General features: G+C 44.9%; 1 protein-coding gene across 1 annotated transcript; it reads right to left on the minus strand.

Annotated features, from left to right (window-relative positions):
- Positions 1-12,200: 12,200 nt before the first annotated feature.
- Positions 12,201-18,464, minus strand: LOC123042191 (zinc finger CCCH domain-containing protein 13). The gene is made up of 10 exons (XM_044464697.1): positions 18,271-18,464; positions 16,274-16,701; positions 14,563-15,307; positions 14,319-14,399; positions 14,063-14,158; positions 13,517-13,627; positions 13,266-13,364; positions 12,978-13,115; positions 12,731-12,894; positions 12,201-12,646 (listed from the first exon to the last, which is right to left on the minus strand). Exons 2-10 carry the CDS (start codon positions 16,664-16,666, stop codon positions 12,344-12,346), a joined length of 2,130 nt encoding a protein of 709 aa, XP_044320632.1. The 5' UTR covers positions 16,667-16,701; positions 18,271-18,464; the 3' UTR covers positions 12,201-12,343.
- Positions 18,465-18,764: the final 300 nt, after the last annotated feature.

Raw genomic sequence — 18,764 nt, forward strand, 5'->3', positions numbered from 1 at the left:
TATCCCAGCCTTCCCGTAAACTTGATTAGAACTCGTATAAAAAGATGCAGACTTACATCAAGATAGTTCACTTCAAGTTTGTTCGAATTAGTACTGGCGGTATAATAGAAGAGCACGCTTATAGGAGGAAGGAATGAAGGAAGAAACAAGTTTTACCTCTGCCAAGTTGGTTCTCACCATTTCTCTCGTTGAACATCGGAAGTTGATTCTGCTTACCATGCCTTTTACCAAAAGATTTCTGCCACGTGGTTAAGTCCGTGCACACGGATTCTGGTGCGAATACACCTGTATAAATTTTATGCCGGCAAAGTTCATTAGCTCGATGACAAGAGGATTTAGATAGGAACCATTTTATAGTATAAGACCGCTATATCTAGCTACCAGAGTCAAGACTGAGACAACATCTAAGCCATCTTAATCATATATATATATATATATATATATATATATATATATATATATATATATATATATATATATATCTGTGTGTGTGTGTGTGCGCGCGCGCGTGTAGAACAGGTAGGACTACTCATTTTGAATTCGATTCTCCATCCGAGGCTTCTTAGATACTAGCCAAATTGTCACTTGATGTTGCTCCTTCATACGCTTTTTGAGCGGAATCTTTAGTTGCTTGAAGTCAGCAGACCGGTATAACAATTAAAGGAGCAGCAGAGCATTTTTGCCCTCAACAAACCTTGTACTCTTTGGATGGACGACGGGCTACTCTGCTCCAAATGATGTGCATACAGGTTAGGTAGATAACAAGCCATATGAATCATTGACAAGCCAATTTAGCCAACACAATAGTCCTAAATATAAATCAATCCATTGGACGGGTATTCTTAATTACTTGCAAATTGTCACTTGATGCTGCTTCCTTAGAAGATGAATCACCAGATGGAGACCATATCACATCAGCCTTGGACATCTTGGCTGGACGATGCTCTGATTCTTCTTACAGTTCGTGTGCACATAGACAATGGTTAGCACGATAACAAGAGTATAAGAATCATTTTACAAAATCAAGCCATCTCATATCATATATTAAAGTACTACATGTACTAATTATTTCCAATTTATCAGTCATGCTCAATTGGCATTATATTTGCGGAAATGTTACGTATGTCTCTTTTATTTATAATATTTTTTTCTAAATACAAAAATATCAACATTCATGAAGTAGTTTATATTTTGGATATGTTATTTCGTTTATCATTCTCAACGGCAGAAAACATTGTATAGTCCATGTTTAAACATATCATCACTAATTGAACAAATAATCTATTGGGTGCAATAGATATATCTATCATTTTAAATCTATCGAATTAGAGAGGCACATTTCCTAAAACTATACCACAATGGAAAAGATAACCTTCACATCAATCATGAAAAATATGGTAGGTAAAAATGGAATAGCTAAAATGAGTTAGTCTCTTTTGTTTGTTGGTGAACAAGAAAACCTACCACGTGTCCATAGATGAATGGGATGTCAATGCCCTAAAGAAGTGGGGAATTTTTTTGTCATTCTTGTCTTTCTCATGCTTTTCTTTGACCCCTCTTCCTCTTTATGAATACCCTTCCTCCCCTTCTGCTCATTTATCTCCTTTTGCTCCTCCTCTTTCTTCTTTTGAATTTCTCGCTGCTCCTACTCTTCTTTCTCGTTCTCATTCTCCTTCTTTCTTTCCTTATGTGACTTCACATTCTTCTCATTTCCCTTTCATTTCCTCCGATCCTCCCTCCCTTTCTTTCCTTGACATTTTGCTTATTATCCACCATGCACATAGTGTTATACTATTTCTTATGATATACCATGATTGGTCCTTTACTAATGACTGGTACTTCTCCCTTTGCAATATAATATGAGATATATGATAGATTAGCATAATACCTTGCAATGGTAACGGTGGCATATAATACCACTCAAGTTTCACCCGTGAGTTGAATCTACGTATGAAAACTTTCCAAGTTTGGACTTTTGTTACGACTATTCAATTATTATTCCAACTGTACTAATTAGTTGTATTCAAAAACACTCCTACAAGGACCTTTTGTTATAGATCTAACAACTAGCATAAATATAACTTCCATATAATCTCATTACGAAAGAAAGTATAACACTATGTAACCCATATTTATATTCAAATATTGGACAGACATGTACACATCATACATCAATGCTAGGAATATATATAGAGTGGCCACATGCATAATATTTTTGGGAGGCACACTTGCACATTTGTATATATTCATCTAGCCAAGCAATTCAGTTGTGATATCTTATCTGATCAATCCACTAATAGAGCTTCATGTGCTCCCCATGTTTATCCTTCTCGAGAATTTGCCAAAAAAATTGTCTTGATGAGGTTTACAAATTCGAAGATTCCGTTATGAAAAATTGGTAAACCAAGAAACATGCACATATTGTGTTCATATGTTACCATCCTTGTCTTGAGAAAAGAAAGGTATGGCCCAACAAGTAAACCAACGGTTATCACAAGTCGGGGTTCTCTCTTCCATATATAAAGTGCATTAGATCATTCTTCCCACATGGACAAATTTCCAATGCGACGATGACAACACCAACACCATTATTGTGTGCTCCACAAGAATCTACACCCCCTCTCAAAGTGAGAAGACAGATACATCAATTTTATCAACAAAACCTCTAGTTAGAGTGGCCACATGTTGATCTATGCTCAACTAAAACATTTATAAACAATGAACATGGATACACTCATCCTTGTGTTGGGAATAACAAAAGCATGATGCATAGTGGATTTATATAATAATAAGGCGAGACATGATCATACCAATGGGCCAAAGATCTAACTACGCTAGCATAGATCAGATATACTTTTAGGCTTACCAAGCATCGTGGATAAATTTAAATCTTGATGGATATGAATATTAGACCTCTTCAAGGGGATATTCAATTCAATGGAGAAGAGGAGAGTAGAGATCGATGTGGTTTAAATGAAGGCCATCATGGTTGGTTGCCGCGACGGAGGCTCGGTGGACTTTGCAAGATTTTGGGGTTATAAAGGGGGTCAGAAAAGGGAGAACCCTATGTTTTGAAAAGGGTGGCACTTGGGAGAAGAAAGGAAAGTCCATGGCTTAATGTTTCCAGTCCCATCATCATCAGTGGGAACAATATCAACTCGGTAGGACCAAATTCCCAGGGCCCGCCAAATTTCTTTCACATGTTAATGGTAAGACTTCTACTGAGGGTCTATTTAGGCCACTTCACTAACAAAAAAAGAACACATCCCGTGACATTTTGGGACCCGACGCATTTTTTTCCTATCATGCTTATGACACTTCCATGACGATAATTGTGAAAAACCCGGTAATCCATCATAGATGTGGTGGGCTCCTACTTCTATATACAAAAAGTTCATGAGTATAAATGGGCTTTTCGTCCTGGGCGGACGAGGAGATGCAGCTGCATGACATTCTTATGGCCGTCCATGACGGAAACACCGTGGTAGAAGGCGAGGGCGAGGAAAATACGAGGTGTTCCCGGTTACATTGGGTGGTCAGGGCCGAGTGAGCACCAGAGGTTTGGCACGTTTCCTCGTACATGCACCGCGGCGTTGGGTGGCGAGACGTTGGGCTCTAACTGAACCCGAGCAAGGTGTTCGCCTACTGAACCTGAGCGATTGCACTGCAGGTTACGCGTTACTGAACCCGATCGAGCGATTCCTTCGTTCGCTACTGCTGCTAACTGAAACCGATCGAACCTGCTACCTCCTTCCCTTGATGAACAGTGAGCGTTGTTGGGGGTTAGATGAACAGTTTCCGGTGGGGGGTTGTATGAACAGGACCCCGTGGTGTTGCCGTTGGATGAACAGGACCCCGATCGATTGAGCCGGTTGGGCATGGATGAACAGGACCTCGTGGAGGGCTGGATGAACAGGACCCCGTGGAGGGCTCGATGAACGGTCCACATGTATGGAAAATATTTAACTATGTCATAACCAAGCAGAAGTTCTGATTTGTCTCTAAATTAACATGGCTCTGTATATATAGGCGGATATAAATGTCTATGTCAAGATAATACAGAAGGCTGCATGGTCTATTGACAAATTACTATGTACCATCATAAAAGAATATATGAGAAAACAAAGAGCGTGCCTTTTCATCATAGGGGTTACTCCATTTATTTTTTCTGATTGATGGTCATGAAAATAATATTTTATTTATAATGTATATCAGTAATTGAAGGTCTGCTTGAATCAAGTACATGGCATGATCACATGAATGGTTAATTTACTTGTTTCTAGTAGGCTGTGATGAGCCTATTATGTCAATTTCATATCCACCATGCAGCTTCTATCGGCTAAATTTCATATGTGAGGAGAAATTTTGGAAGGCATGTTGTATTCAAACAAGATCATATATATATATATGAAAACAAAGTTGTGCTTCCATATGGCCGACCAATCCAAATTTTGATCCATAGTTCTTCAACAGTTGAGCAAAAAATTGTTGGCCAAATTATTAACCAGTCAAACAATCAAAGAGTTGATACATGAGACTTCCTTTTACAACACATGAAATGTCAACATAAATCATCGACATCACACTGCCCCCATGTCTTACAATGAAACCTCAACATAAATGAGCTAATTTAACCATTATGCACCCTAAGGTTGATACATCATACTTCAAGTTTGCACAGAGACCAGTTCTAGAAAGTTGTGTCACTATTTCCAAGCACATGAGATCACCGTCGTCACTCGCCTCCCATTGCAACGGATCTTGCACAACCCAGATGCAACCAGGAGGATTGTGGAGTGGGCATTGGAACCGTTAAGCATTGGTCTCAATTTTGAAAGCACTTCGACGATCAAGAGCAGGGCCTTGGCAGAGTTCATAGCAGAATGGACCTCAAAGCCTGACGAAGAAGTTCAAGAAACCACTCTTCCCGGCAACGAGACAAGCCGTGATTGGATTATGTACTTTGATGGGGCTTTCTCGCTGCAAGGTGTTGGTGCCAGTGTGCTATTCGTCGCGCCCATCGGAGAGCACCTCAAGTACGTAATCCAGATGCATTTTTCCCGAGAAAAGTTAACAACCAACACTGCATAGTACGAGGGGTTGCTTGTCGGTCTCAGGATCGCGGCAGACCTCGAAATCAGGAAGCTCATCACTAGAGGTGATTCACAGCTTGTCATCAAACAAGTTAACAAAGACTATCAGAGTCTGTTGATGGAGGCCTATGTAGATGAAGTGAGGAAGTTGGCGGAGTGTTTTGACGGTCTACAGGAAGAACATGTTCCTCGAGCGGAAAACAACATTGCGGATGACCTGTCAAAACGCTGCCCTCAAGTTGCATGTGGAACGAGGTACCTTTGTGCTCCAATTAACGGAGCCATCCATTGAACCATCAACAGGATAGAATAAGCGAAGGAAGGCGGGCCCCGGAAAATACTTTCCTGCTGAGCTCCCAGGAGCCGGCGGCAAGGAAGTTGCCGGGAACCCCAAGCTTGCCGAGGAGCAACAGTCTCTGATAGGGCCACCAGCCCTTGCCATAGGGACAACTGCCCCCATGATAGAAGACATGCCTTTAGTCCTTGCCGTCGAGCCCCAGGCTCCGGCATGGGCACAACACACCGTTCAGTTCCTCCAAACAGGGGAACTCCCTGAGGAATAGGAAGAAGCAGAAAAAGTAGCCCGTCGGTCCAACATGTACCAATTTGTGGATGATGTCCTATACAGACGGAGATCAAACGGCGTGAAATTGAAGTGCATTCCTGAGGAGGACGGACTGGAGCTGTTGGCAAAGATACATGGAGGCATGTGTGGCTCCCACTTAGGGTCAAGAGCCCTTGCCGGCAAAGCATTCTAGCAGGGTTTCCTTATGGGCCCACCGCTCTCCAGGATGCAACCGCACTAGGAACCAAGTGTGAAAGCCGTGCCAGGTTTCATTCAAAAAAAGCTTCATCAAATCGGCTGCAATCTCTTCAAAGAATCCCCTATCCTGACCATTTTTGGCCTTGGGGGGCTCGACAACTAGGCCCTTTTCCCCGTGCTGTCGGGGGCTTTAAGTACTTGTACGTTTCAATTGACAAGTTCACAAAGTGGCCAGAAGTGGAAGCCAGTGAGAAGTGACACACAGTCAGGGCCGTCAAGTTCGTCAAGGGACCACCGTTTAACCGTTTTGGTGTGCCCAAACAGAGTCCATCACCGGGCAAACCAAAACACCAGTTCATGAGCCGACACCTTCATGTAGTGTACCAGGGACCCTCTGGCAACAAAAGTTTGTCTTGCTTCTCTGTTTCTCTCCAAGAACAACGGCCAGGCAGAAAGGGCAAAATGCTGAAGTGTTGCGAGGCCTCAAAAACAAAGGACTTTCAACAGGCTACACAAAGTGCCGAGAAGGTGGCTGGATTGATGAGTTGCCAAACGGCTCTTTGGCAATCAGAACGCAACCCAAATCGAGCCACTGGCCAGACACTCTTTGCCCTGGTATCAACGGGGCAAGAAAGGCAGTTCCTCCCCCAAAAACTCATATACGGTGTCACCTCGAGTGCTTGCAAATGCCTGAGTTTGGAGCAAGAGCAGTTGTGGCCAAGATGATGCAGACGCTCCTTGAGGAAGATCGTCTTCCGGGCTGCCTGTGGCGAGCTGGCGCGCATACCCCAGCCACCTTGACGCCGCTACCATAGCCGCAAGGTTCATGCCCGAAGTCTTGAGGAAGGCGGCCTTGTTCTTCGACGTGTTTAATCTGCCAAGAATTCAAACAAGTTGACGCTGAAGTGGGAAGGCCCTTATCGGGTAATGTGAGTCACCAGGCCTGGCGCAGTCCACCTAGAGACCAAAGATGGCATTCCAGTGAGCAACTCCTGGAATATCGAACATCTTCGCAAGTTTTACCCATAAGGCGTGGTTGTCAGGAGCCCTGACAACCCCCTTTTATACTAGCCTTGCCAGCAAGGCATGTAACCCTATGTACAGAGCTAGGCATAGACCCCGTGTGCAGTCAAGTAACTTTCATTATGAACAACTTCCTGTTAATTTCCATGTTTATATATTGTACAACCCTAGATCCAAGAGGATACTGACAAACCGCCAAGGTTCCATGCTCCTGTCCTCTCTTCTTTCCAGCCGTGAAGATGCTCGGTCCTGTCGTTCTTGTCGTGGACTTGGCTCCGGCAAGAAGTTGAGAAGACTGCCCGGCACAGCGATCCCCAGCAAACCTGACAGATAAGGTTTACCTCTTGTCCATTCATGTTCATAACCTATGACTTGTGCATTAAAAAACCTCGCTACTCTTCTTAGACTTAGGTGCTCTCATCCCTGACCCGAACGCTGCTTTAGTCAGAATGCTCGTAGTAGCCTTTTGTAAAAATAGATTGGTAGGGGGCTGGACCCTTTGTTTGTAACCCGGCAGATGTGACTCTCCGGCAGGCACAGAGGGCGCCGGCAAGATAGCTTGCCAGAAAAACTCAATTATTTGCATTAAAGAGGCGTTTTCGCCTCTGCATGGACATATACATGCATGGGTCTCCGGCAAGGCTCATCTTTTTCATTAGCATGCTGATACAAGTAAGAATATTACAGAACATAAGCATGGACTCGAGAGATTACATTATTTAAATCTAAGACTTGGGAAGTGCCCACAAGTTGGAAAAAAGATAAGTGCCCCGTAATCCCCATTCTTGCCTATTTCCTCCCAGCCATGGCAGGTGAAGGCAAATAAGATGTGGGGGGGGGGGGTGTGCCAATGGAGAGCATGGCGGAGGTGGCCCGTCGACCACTGACACCAGAGCCAGGAGGGCACAGCCCCCGGCGAGGAGCGTTGTCGGGAGAGGGGGCGGTGCAGATGATGGTGCTGCCACTGATGGTCGTCCAGAGTTGGAGTCGTCGTCCTCCCATCCACTGTCGTCGTCGTCGCTGTCGCGGTCCTCCTCGTTGCTGTCGCTCGAAGAGGAGCTTTTGCCGTTGGTGGAACTCTCCACGCAGCACCCTAAGCGGATTTCCGAGATCCCGAAGACCTTGACGGAGAACACACCATTCTCCATTAATTTAAACTGGAGAACGTGCCCCTCCGACAAGCTATGGGCACGTGCAAAGGTTTTCCACCCATGGCGAAGATACATGACGTGAGGGGCAGGGAAGTCGATGTCGACCCACATGCTGCCGTTCCCGTAGCCCCTCATGTGCAACCTCAAAGCCTGCGGCGGGTCCTGCTCCATCACCCGGGCAAACAAGGTAGGGAGGCAGAGATGACCGCACACGGGCTTGTAAAGCCTGATGAAGAACTCGCGGGGCAGGTCTCCGACATGTCCCTCCATTAAATGAGGGGCCGCCAGCGGAGGCACGACTGATGCGCCGCCCCGTCCTCCTCTTCCCCGAGCGCCGCGGTGACCTCGGCCTCGCCCCCTCCCTCTCCCTCTCCACAGTAGGGCTCCACCGCCATGGACTCCAGAGGAGGGGGCCGTGCTGTCCGAGGGCCAGAAGCCCTCGTCGCCGCCGATTAAAGCAAACCAGGCAACCCTGCTCACCATGGCGAGTGGAAGAAGGATACCAAGCAGAAAGGAGAGGAAGGAGGTGAATACGGGAAGGCACCATCCCTATCCCTTTTTATAGAAGGGCAGGGCCGGGGCCTAGCCTCCCAACCCAAGGGCGGTCGCCCTGCTCGACCAATGCGGCCTCCTGAGGCGCGGGGAATCAAGCTCCAATCAGCGACGCCCCGTTTCCCGCCTCGGTGTTAATGCCCATGCCCTCCACATTCTCCGCCTGCCCTTCCTAAGACATGAATGAACGTGGCGAGCGAGCCAGAGGCATAAAGACAAGTGGGGTGACCGTTTTCCACCCCGTGATCGTGGGGTGCGGCACCATGCAGGCCACGACCCGAGCCCACTTTGTAAATGAGTAGCGCCCCTGTGAATTTATCTTTTTATGGGGAAGGCGCAGGTCGCCTCTTTACTATTCACTATGAGGTGACGCAGGTGTGCTGCGGCCGTTCCACACACGACCCCCACGTCACGCACTCAATGCGGATCATGGGGAAGCGCAATTAACAAAGAGTTTACAGCGATTAAACTCTGCCACTCATGCCCGCGCTCTGTTCTAGGCCTGGCCCAACAACGCTTCATGCTTATGTGTGGCCCAGGCTTGGGGGCTCTTGTCGGTGTAGAAAAGTATGGGCTTTCCTGTACCCCTTACTTGTGCACGGGCAGTCGTAGTCACGCCTGGGCAAGGCTCGGAAGGGTAGTAGAAGGAAAGGTACAAGACTACAAAGACAACATTCAAGACAGTGAACTGAGTGCAGAAGGCAAGCTGCACCTCCCCCGGCAACACCCTTGCCGGGGCGGCTTGCGTAACCCCGGCAAGGCACTTGCCGGGGCAGCTTGCGAAATCACCAGCAAGGCCATCACCCTTGAGACTGAGGGCTTTGACACCATCAACAACGTCAAGACCAAGGCTCAGGGGAGCATGCATAGTAGCATGCAGATCTTTGTGAAGACTGGTGGCCTGCCAGCCTACATGGGGACCGAAGAGCGAAGACCCCCAGCAAGACCCTTGCCAGGGACAACTGCGAGGCCCCCGACAAGACCCTTGCTGGGGACAATTGTGGGGCCACCGCCAGGCCCACACCCGACAAGGCTTTTTCTCCACCTCACAGCCATTCCAGCATGACGACCAGCTTGCCAAATTGGCAGGCGCCTGCGTGGCGGCATGTAGATCTTCGTGGAGGCTCTACCACCGCGCTAGCACAGCAGCATCCAGCTAGCCTAGCATTGCATGCCTCGTCAGCTGGACGCGTGCCAATGCAGGGAGAGGCGGCGACGGACGGGACGGCTTCTGTTACCACCCCCTTATAAAGTAAGAGGCATTAAATGCATTTGTCTTATGATGTCAGCGATAAGCTCGTACACTGTAGATACTTTCCACCTCCTGTGTGTCACTGTGGCGTCCCCTTTGACATATAAAAGGAGGCCCGAGGCATAATGGGGGAGGATTCAGACTTTTTGGACTGGGCATGCACCGCAGCTAGTTCAAGAGCTCAAGAAGACAAGATATACACTCAAGCAGGACTAGGGTTTTACGCACCATTGCGGCACGAACCTGGGTAAAAATCCCTCGCACTGATCACTAGACCTGCTCTTTACACAGCTCTCTCCCCGCCAACCATAGAAGGGATCCCCGTGATCCCATAGGTGTCGTTTCCCCGACAGTAATCTCTGCAATGTCCCAATTCTGGTGGGGATATGTTGACCAACAGAACCATATGCACTGGTTTGCATGGTGGAAAATGTGTATCCCGAACAAACAAGGAGGTATGAGTTTCAAAGATTTGGAGAGTGTCAATATGGCAATCTTGTCAAAACAATGTTGGAGGTTACTTTGTGCGCCAGATTCTTTATGCCCCCAATTCTTCGTGCTAAGTGTTTTCCCTTGGGTGTTCTATTAAATTGTGAACTGAAAAAGGGAAGCTCCTATACTTGGCAAAGCATTTGGGCAGGAATTCGAACTTTTAAAAGAGGACATATTTGGAGGGTGTGAGATGGTAATAAAACTGATATTTGGAATGATTGTTGGATCCCTAGCAGCCGAACTAGGAAGGTAATTAATGACAATGAGAGGAAATATAGTAATTACAAAGGTTGCTGACCTAATTGATCATGAAATCCGTGTATAGGATGAAGCACTGGGTAGAGAACTATTTTGGGCCGCTGACGCGGAAAGAATTCTGAAATCCCGCTGGCCATTGTGATGATGGAGGATTTTGTGTCATGGCACTATAATAAGAATCAAATTTTCACTGTCAAGTCTGCTTATTATATTGAATGGGATAATCGGCATGGTCGAAAACTACGGATGACAAGGCCTAATAATTCTTCGTCGACGAACCCTATCCGGAGAGCTTTGTGGGCCTTGAAAACACCTGTTAAGGTGAAGATGCATTGTTGGCATGCTTTAGATGGGGTGATTCCTTCCTATGGCGGCCTTGCAAATCGGCATATGCAGAATTTTAGCGAAAGCCCTATATGTTCAGTGAAAGTATGAATCATGTCATCTTCAAATGTTGTAGAATAAAGGAAATTTGGTCATGCCTTCCAATGACGCAAATTATTGAAGACACTTGCTTTGAAGTGGCTGATGGAATTGGGCCTCCCGAGCCACTGCTAATGGATGAGAATGCTGCACCGTATCTGGTAGGTGTTCGAAAGTGTGATCTTGTCGTTGTTGTTGCCTAGTATGCTTGGTGGGAGCCAAGGAAATGTACTCATGGGACAGCTTGGAAGCGCCGGTTAGATCGGCCCGGTCTATCTCTGTGCTGGCATTAAATTCTGCAGGAGTTAACAAATTGAGTAGTGCTCAGAATGTCAGACAAGGATGGATTAAACCACCTGAAGATTTTGTAAATCTGAATGTTGACGCTGCCTTCGACGAGGACACTGACTCGGGATGGACATGCATTATCGTCCGGGATCATCATGTTGTTCCTGTCATACGAGGAAGCTGGAACCTCCCATTTGTTGATGATGCCTCCAGTGGCTGATCTAGTGGGGGTGCCATGCATCCCCTCCAAAATGCTAAACTTTGTTTACCTAGTAGTAGTTAGTCTAATTCTCTGTGTATTATAGGGTTAAAAATGCTAAACTGATAATTTTTATGGTTATACGTGGTACTTTTATTTGTAAGTGATAAGGTTGGCACCCCCAGTAGTCAAACTCGAGGTCCGCCACTGGATGCCCCTACTGTTGAAGCTACCGCCCTTCAAGACGGTTTGGTTCTTGCTGGCAACGTTGCACAATGGCGGAAACTCTCTAGGCGTGGCGGCTGCTATATATGAAGAGTGTACTTTTCTTTGTCACGATTTCTCTGGTGTAATTTTTTCTCATTCCCCTAGGGAGGCCAATAGGGCTACTCATAATCTGGCAAAGTTTACCGAGGGTAATCATCAATGGCTTGATGATCCTCCTGATTTTGTTTGAGCTGCCTAAGAAAATGATATATCTTTGAATCCTGCTCAATAAAATCGGCCATGACGGCTTTCCTCCAAATTTTTTTTAAAGATATGTGGCATCCCGAACTTAAGCGAGTGACGCAAGAAGAAATGTGCCTTAATTGGACCAAACTGCCGAACTTTCTTGTACCATTTCTGATCAACGATGCAGTAAAAAAGAGCTATCTAATGGCTTTCTCTCTAAAGAAATCACATATATATATTGATATTTCCCACGTCAAGAAAAGCAATGAATGCCAATATTCAATAAAACAGCCATAAACATGATTCACCAAGTAATATGATCTGATAATAATTCAACAAAATAGTCACCAACACACACCTCCATCATCAACGTTATACTAGAACAAAAACAAAGGGCTATGCACAACCCTGTTGACGATATTTTGGGGCCAGGGCGAAGGGGCTGATATCCAGCACGGCCCTATAGACATGCAGCTTGATGTTGTAGTCATCGTCCAGGAGCTCGAACACACACAAGTCCCTCTCTTCCAGATAGTTCTCCATGGCGAGCGCGCCCCACCCGGCGCTGAACGCCGCACGAGGACACTCCCCGCCGGTGTACTCGTACCACACCTTCCATGGCTTCGCCTGTGGGTCCCACAGCGTCATCTTCCTGCTTTCTTTCGGGAGGAATTTTTCAACGAACATGTCTGGAATGATCTGCAGTGTCCCAGGTCGATCAGTAAGTGAGCAATGCAGTTTTAGAATATGCGTATCCATCCAGAGAAGAATTTGATCAATTACCATGAAGTACGACACATAGACATCGGTGTGCTTCATTTCCTTGATCACGAAGGGCCTCTTGGATTGGAACCTCTGTGTCCTTTCCATAGCGTATTCCTCGTCCCTTTGGGTTATTGGACGTCTCTGCGACTTTAATTCCGGCCTTCTCTGAACCTTGACGATAACTAAGTATAAAAGAAGATGCAAATTACTAAGATAGTTCAGTTCAAATTTTATTGTAATCAGCGTAGGAAGGAAGAAGATTTACCTCTACCAGGTTGGTTTTCACTATTGCTCTTATTGAACATCGGGAACTGAGCCTTCATACTATGTTTTTTACCAAAAGATTTGTGTAATTTGGTTAAGTCCTTGCATACGGATTCTGGCGCGAATACACCTGTATGAACTATATGCGCGCAAGTAAGCTCAATGACATGACCATTGCTATCTTTTTTCGACAGAGAAGACCATTGCTATCTAAATAGCAGACTGAAAACTGACACAACATTTAAGTCATCTCAAACCAATTCTCGATCGGAGGCTTCAAGTTAATTACCTGCCAAACTGTGACTTGATGCCATTCCTTTAGAAGCTGATGAAGCAGCAGACCCTTTCCCCTCAGCCCTGGACTTCTTGGGTGGACGACGGACCAATTCTGCTTACATCAATATGCACACATGTACATTTTAGCACGATAATAGCACAGAAATCATTTTACAACACCAAGCCATCTCATAGCAATATATACGTAAAAATAGTACTAGTTATTTTGAAATCGATCATCGATCCGAGGGTTATTCTAGTTACCTGCCAAACTGTCACCTGATGCTGCTCCCTCAGACTCCGAATGGCTACATGGAGCTTGAGGCCTTTTCCCCTTCGCCTCCTTGGGCTTCTTGGGTGGACGACGCTTTGATTCTGCTTATAATTGGATTGATGTGCACAGAGACACAGGTTAGCTCGATAAAAAGAGCATAAGAATCATTTTACAACATTAAACCATTTCAAACCAATATATGTGTAAAAAGTAGTGGTAATAATAATTTTGAAATCAATCGATCAGTGTGGAAGGGTTCTTCTTAATTACTTGCTAAACTGTCACCTAATGCTTATATAGGAATCATTTTACGGTACAAGACCATTGCTATCTAGATAGCAGAATCAAAACTGACACAACATTTAAGCCATCCCAAACTAATACATACATGTGTGTGTGTGTGTGTGTGTCTCTCTCTGTGTGTGTGTGTGTGTGTGTGTGTGTGTGTGTGTGTGAAACAAGTAATACTTTTTTACCCGCAAGAAAAAATCTACTTATTTTGAACGATTCTCGATCAGAGGCTTCCTCTTAATTACCTGCCAAACTGTCACGTGATGCTGCTCCTTTAGAAGCTAAAGCAGTAGACCTTTTCCCCTCAGCCTTGGACTTCCTGGGTGAATGACGGACCAATTCTGCTTACATTGATGTGCACACATGTACATGTTAGCTCGATAACAAGACCACAGAAAACATTTTACAACACCAAGCCATCTCACACCAATATATATGTAAAAAGTAGTACTATCAATTATTTTGAAATCGATCATCTATCGGAGGGTTATTCTTGGTTACCTGCCAAACTATCACCTGATGGAGCTTCAGGCCTTTTCTCCTCATTAGCCTTGGACTTCCTGGGTGGACGATGCCCCGATTCTGCTTATAATTGATGTGCACAGAGACACAGTTAGCGATAAAAAGAGCATAAGAATCATTTTACAATATTAAACCATTTCAAACCAATATATATGTAAAAGTAGAAGTGGTACTAATAATTTGGAAATCAATCGATCAGTGTGGGAGGGTTCTTCTTAATTACTTGCTAAACTGTCACCTAATGCTTCTCCTTCACACTCCGAATCACCAGATAGAGCTTCATGCCTTTTCCCCTCCTTAGCCTTGGACTTCCTGGATCCGACCACTTCTATCATGATATCATCAACCTTCCTGAACCTAGTCCTCTTCCCGACCACAAAACCATTGTCGATCTTGTCTTGATCCTCCTTCTGTTGCTGCGATGGTGCGCTGCGCCATTCACTGTCTTCCTCATTCTCTGGATTCTCGGATAATGCGTCTTCTTCTTCCTCTTGTGGACCAGTGCGGTTAGCATCGACACTCATGTTGTCGAACCCTTCATATTCTTCTGAAGCATCTTCTTCTTCTCCTTCATTTTGTGGGGTACCATCTGCACCTGTGCCAATGTGAGAATCTTCTTCTTGCGGGGCAGTACCATCTGCATTGGTGCCTGTGTGCCCATTCTCATCCTCTGCTGCCACAGCGGTGGCGCCCATGTGCCGCGGTTCGGCGAGAAACGCGTACGGCGCCTCACACGATGTTGGCAAGAATACCGTGACTGAGAACTGTGACTTCCCGTCGTAACGGAAAACCAGCAGGTAGCCATACACGATGCGATGGTCGCAGAGGAACTCCTTCCATCCACGTGCAAAGCATAGCTCCCCGGAGATTTTAGCCAGCTCTACGGGCCATAAATTTCCGCTTGGACCTCTCAGTGAAACCACTCCTGTACAGTCTTCCAAGTATTTGTGGAAGTCTTCCGGAATTGTCTGCAACATATGTATCATATTAATCAATGACTAAGTATGTCGAGCACAACCCAAAGCTAAAAAATAATATGAAAAGGTTGTGTGCTATGTCTTAGAAATGGCCGATGGATTTTACGTTCAGATGAATGTGTGGTGTTGCAGTTTTTCAGAATCTATGAAGCAAATGTTCTGAATCTATGAAATGTTTGTTATAGTTAAAAATGATATGTGCTGCATACTATGAATACATAGCATTTAACTTCACCACTTAAGGACGATCATACATCAGTGTTGACATGGTCAGTGACGAGCAACAACAAAGCGACTGTCGGTGTCGTAAGGCACTCCACTGATGGGTCCTATCCCACGAGTGATGGATGAGTCTCCACTGACAACAGATTAGTGATGAGCCTGACACCCATCAAAAGTGATCAATTCTGTCCCTTTAGTAGTGACGAGTTCGATAGTAGTGTTGGAGATTGATTTCAAGAGTTTGGTAATAGTTAACGGAGTAAATAATCAATCTGAACTAATTCAAGGGTTGGGTCCAAAGCCCTATCCAAACAAGCATATATTGTCTCGGTCACTCTCACTTGGCATTATATTTTTGGGAAAATTTTACATGTGTCTCTTTCCTTTACAATCTACAAAACTTTAAATACGAATAATATCAACTTTCAAGAACTAGTTTATATATTGGATATAATACTCATATATGTTGCGGATATGTTACCTCCATTTTATTCCTTTCCAAAGTAAGACCACATAGTATAGTCCATGTTTGAAAAATATCAATGACCAATCGAACAAGAATTGTGATGAAATATGTACCATTTTAACTTTGTCAAATTAGTAAGCACCATTCCTAAAGTCAACCGCAAACGAAAAATGAACCTTCACAACAATCATGCAAATATGATAGATAAAAATGGAGGACCAAAAATGGGTTAGTCTCTTTAATTGCTGTTATGAATCAAGAAAACCTACCACTTGTTCCATATATGAACTGGTTATGAGCGACCAAAAGAATTGCGGGCAATTTTTTTTGTCATTCTGCTGCTTCGACTTCTCCTCCTCTTCATCATTCTCCTTATCCTTCTTTCTTTCCTTATGTGCCTTCATCTTCTTCTCATTTTCTTCCCTTTTGCTCCGATCATCCTTCTCCTTCTCCTTCTCATTATCCTTGTCATTACCCCTCGTTCTCTCTTGCTCCTCCTTATACTTAGCCATCTTCATCTCCTCCTTTTTCTTATCACCTTCTTCTTTGTTTCGTTTCTTTTTCTCTTTCACATTCACATTTTCACCTCCCCCTTTTACTTTCACATTCTGCTTATCATCTATCATGCCCATAGTGCTATATTGCTTTTGATGGTGTACCATGATTGGACCTTTACATATGTCACACACTTCTGTCTCTGCAATACAATAGGAGATATATATGCATATATTAGTACAACACTTTTGGCAAAGGTAACAATGATATATATATTACTACTCAAGTTTTACTCGAGAGCTGAATATACATAAAACACAAGTTTGTTTGCAATGGATATTCCTAACTACATTAGTTATTTTCAAGACCACTCCTACAGACTTCTTTGTTACAAAACTAACAACCAACATAAATATAATTACCATATAAGCTCTTGAGGAAAGGAAAAAGAACAAAATGTATCCCATATTTATATTTGAATGTTGGACACACAAGCAGTGGCACAGCTAAAAAGGAAATACAGGGTGGCCGACCTCACAGGAGAATAAAAAAAGCGCTCGCCGCCGCAGCAAGAGAGATGGGTCGCCCTTGGCACTACTTCATGCTGCTACCCGGGTTTTGGGTACCGGGCGGAAAATTCGGTTACCGCCCGGTCCCACGTTTCTCGCTACCCCGCGAGAAAGCTGCGTGCTGACCAAAAAAATTCGAATTTTTTGAAAATTTTGAATCTCAACGGCGACAGTCTGGTCAAGTAGGGACAGAAACTTTTTAAAGCATGTAAGCTACTGTGGTCTGGTTGTAAACATGGCCCTCCCATCCCCACGCAACCTGTCGGTCCCTATGTCGAGTCCCGGTTCTCCCATCTTTGCAGTTTCTCAGCCCTAATATGTCCTAGCTCAGAAAATTTTGAATTCAAATTGCATTTAAAAAATTCGAGCGGTATTTCCTCGGAATTTCACGGTAACCGTGGTATCCACGTTTCTCGCCCACCCTCGGTATTTTCTTGGGATCCGGTAGCCAAAACGTTGGCTGCTACTAAGCTGATCTTTTCGGCTAGACCTCCGCTCCACCTCTTGCTGAGCGGGCCAAGGTGAGGGCTGGGCTAGGTGTTCATAGAAAGGCTGAGGCGGGCCACGTCACACTTTTGCCCTAACGAAGCTCCGGCAGTGCACACAAGTACACAAGTACATGCACGCATAATTTTGTGTTGCGGCATACTTGCATATCTGTATATATCAATATCGCTGGGCAATGCGGTTTTGATACCCTTTCTGCCTATCCAGTAACAGATGCTCCCCTTTTTTCTTATCCTTTTAGAGCATTTGCCAAATTAACGTATTTATTTTTCTTGAAGAGATTTACAAATTCGATCATTCTGTTGTGCAAATTCGGTAAACCAAGAAGCATGCATATATGGATGATTCAAATTTGCACCATCCTTGTCTTGAGACAAGAAAAGTACGGCCTAACTAGCAACACAACGACTATCACTGGAGAAGAGGTAGCATAAAACCGAATACATCATTAGGAATGTACGCCCAGGGCGACAGAAGAAGGAATTCAATCTTGTCAACCGGCTAAAACCTGTAATTATATCCCACAAGTTGAATCTACGCTGAAAAAATACATTTAGGAACTACGAACGCCATTTCTTGCGGTGGGAAGAACAAAAGCACGATGCACACCATGGATTTGTAGAACGCCAAGGAGATTGAAAAGCTAAAGATTTTGTTGATCTAGCATAGATCAGATATACCGTAGTAGGGCTTACCAAGCGCGTAGCAGTGAACCAATCGCGATCTCGATGGATCAGAATACAGGCCTCTCCAAGGGGCGTTCGATTGATTCAAATTCGAAGGAGAGGACGGGAGATGATCTCGATGTGGATTTAGATGGAGGTTCGTTGGTTGTGAGGACGGGAGAAGATCTCGATGAGATTTAGATGGGTTTGGGCGGCGGCCCGGCGGCTGGATGGAACTTTCAAATATTTCGGGATTACACATACTATATATATAAAGGGAATTCGTGGCAAGGGAAAAACCCTAGGTCACGGCGAACAACGGAAGCACATAATTCCAAACGTTATGTTTTGACAACGACAATCTTAACACGTCTGCCACTTTCAGGCACACAATCACTCGTCTGTGGCTGGGTTTGAGGCGATGACGCAGGGGTGATCTCCAGCACACGGCCATGTAGACATGCAGCTTGATGTTATAGTCATGGTCCAGGAGCTCGAAGACGCAAACGTCCCACCTCTCCAGG

This window comes from Triticum aestivum, chromosome 2B (genome assembly GCF_018294505.1).
Source record: "Triticum aestivum cultivar Chinese Spring chromosome 2B, IWGSC CS RefSeq v2.1, whole genome shotgun sequence".
In the NCBI taxonomy this organism is placed as follows: domain Eukaryota; kingdom Viridiplantae; phylum Streptophyta; class Magnoliopsida; order Poales; family Poaceae; genus Triticum; species Triticum aestivum.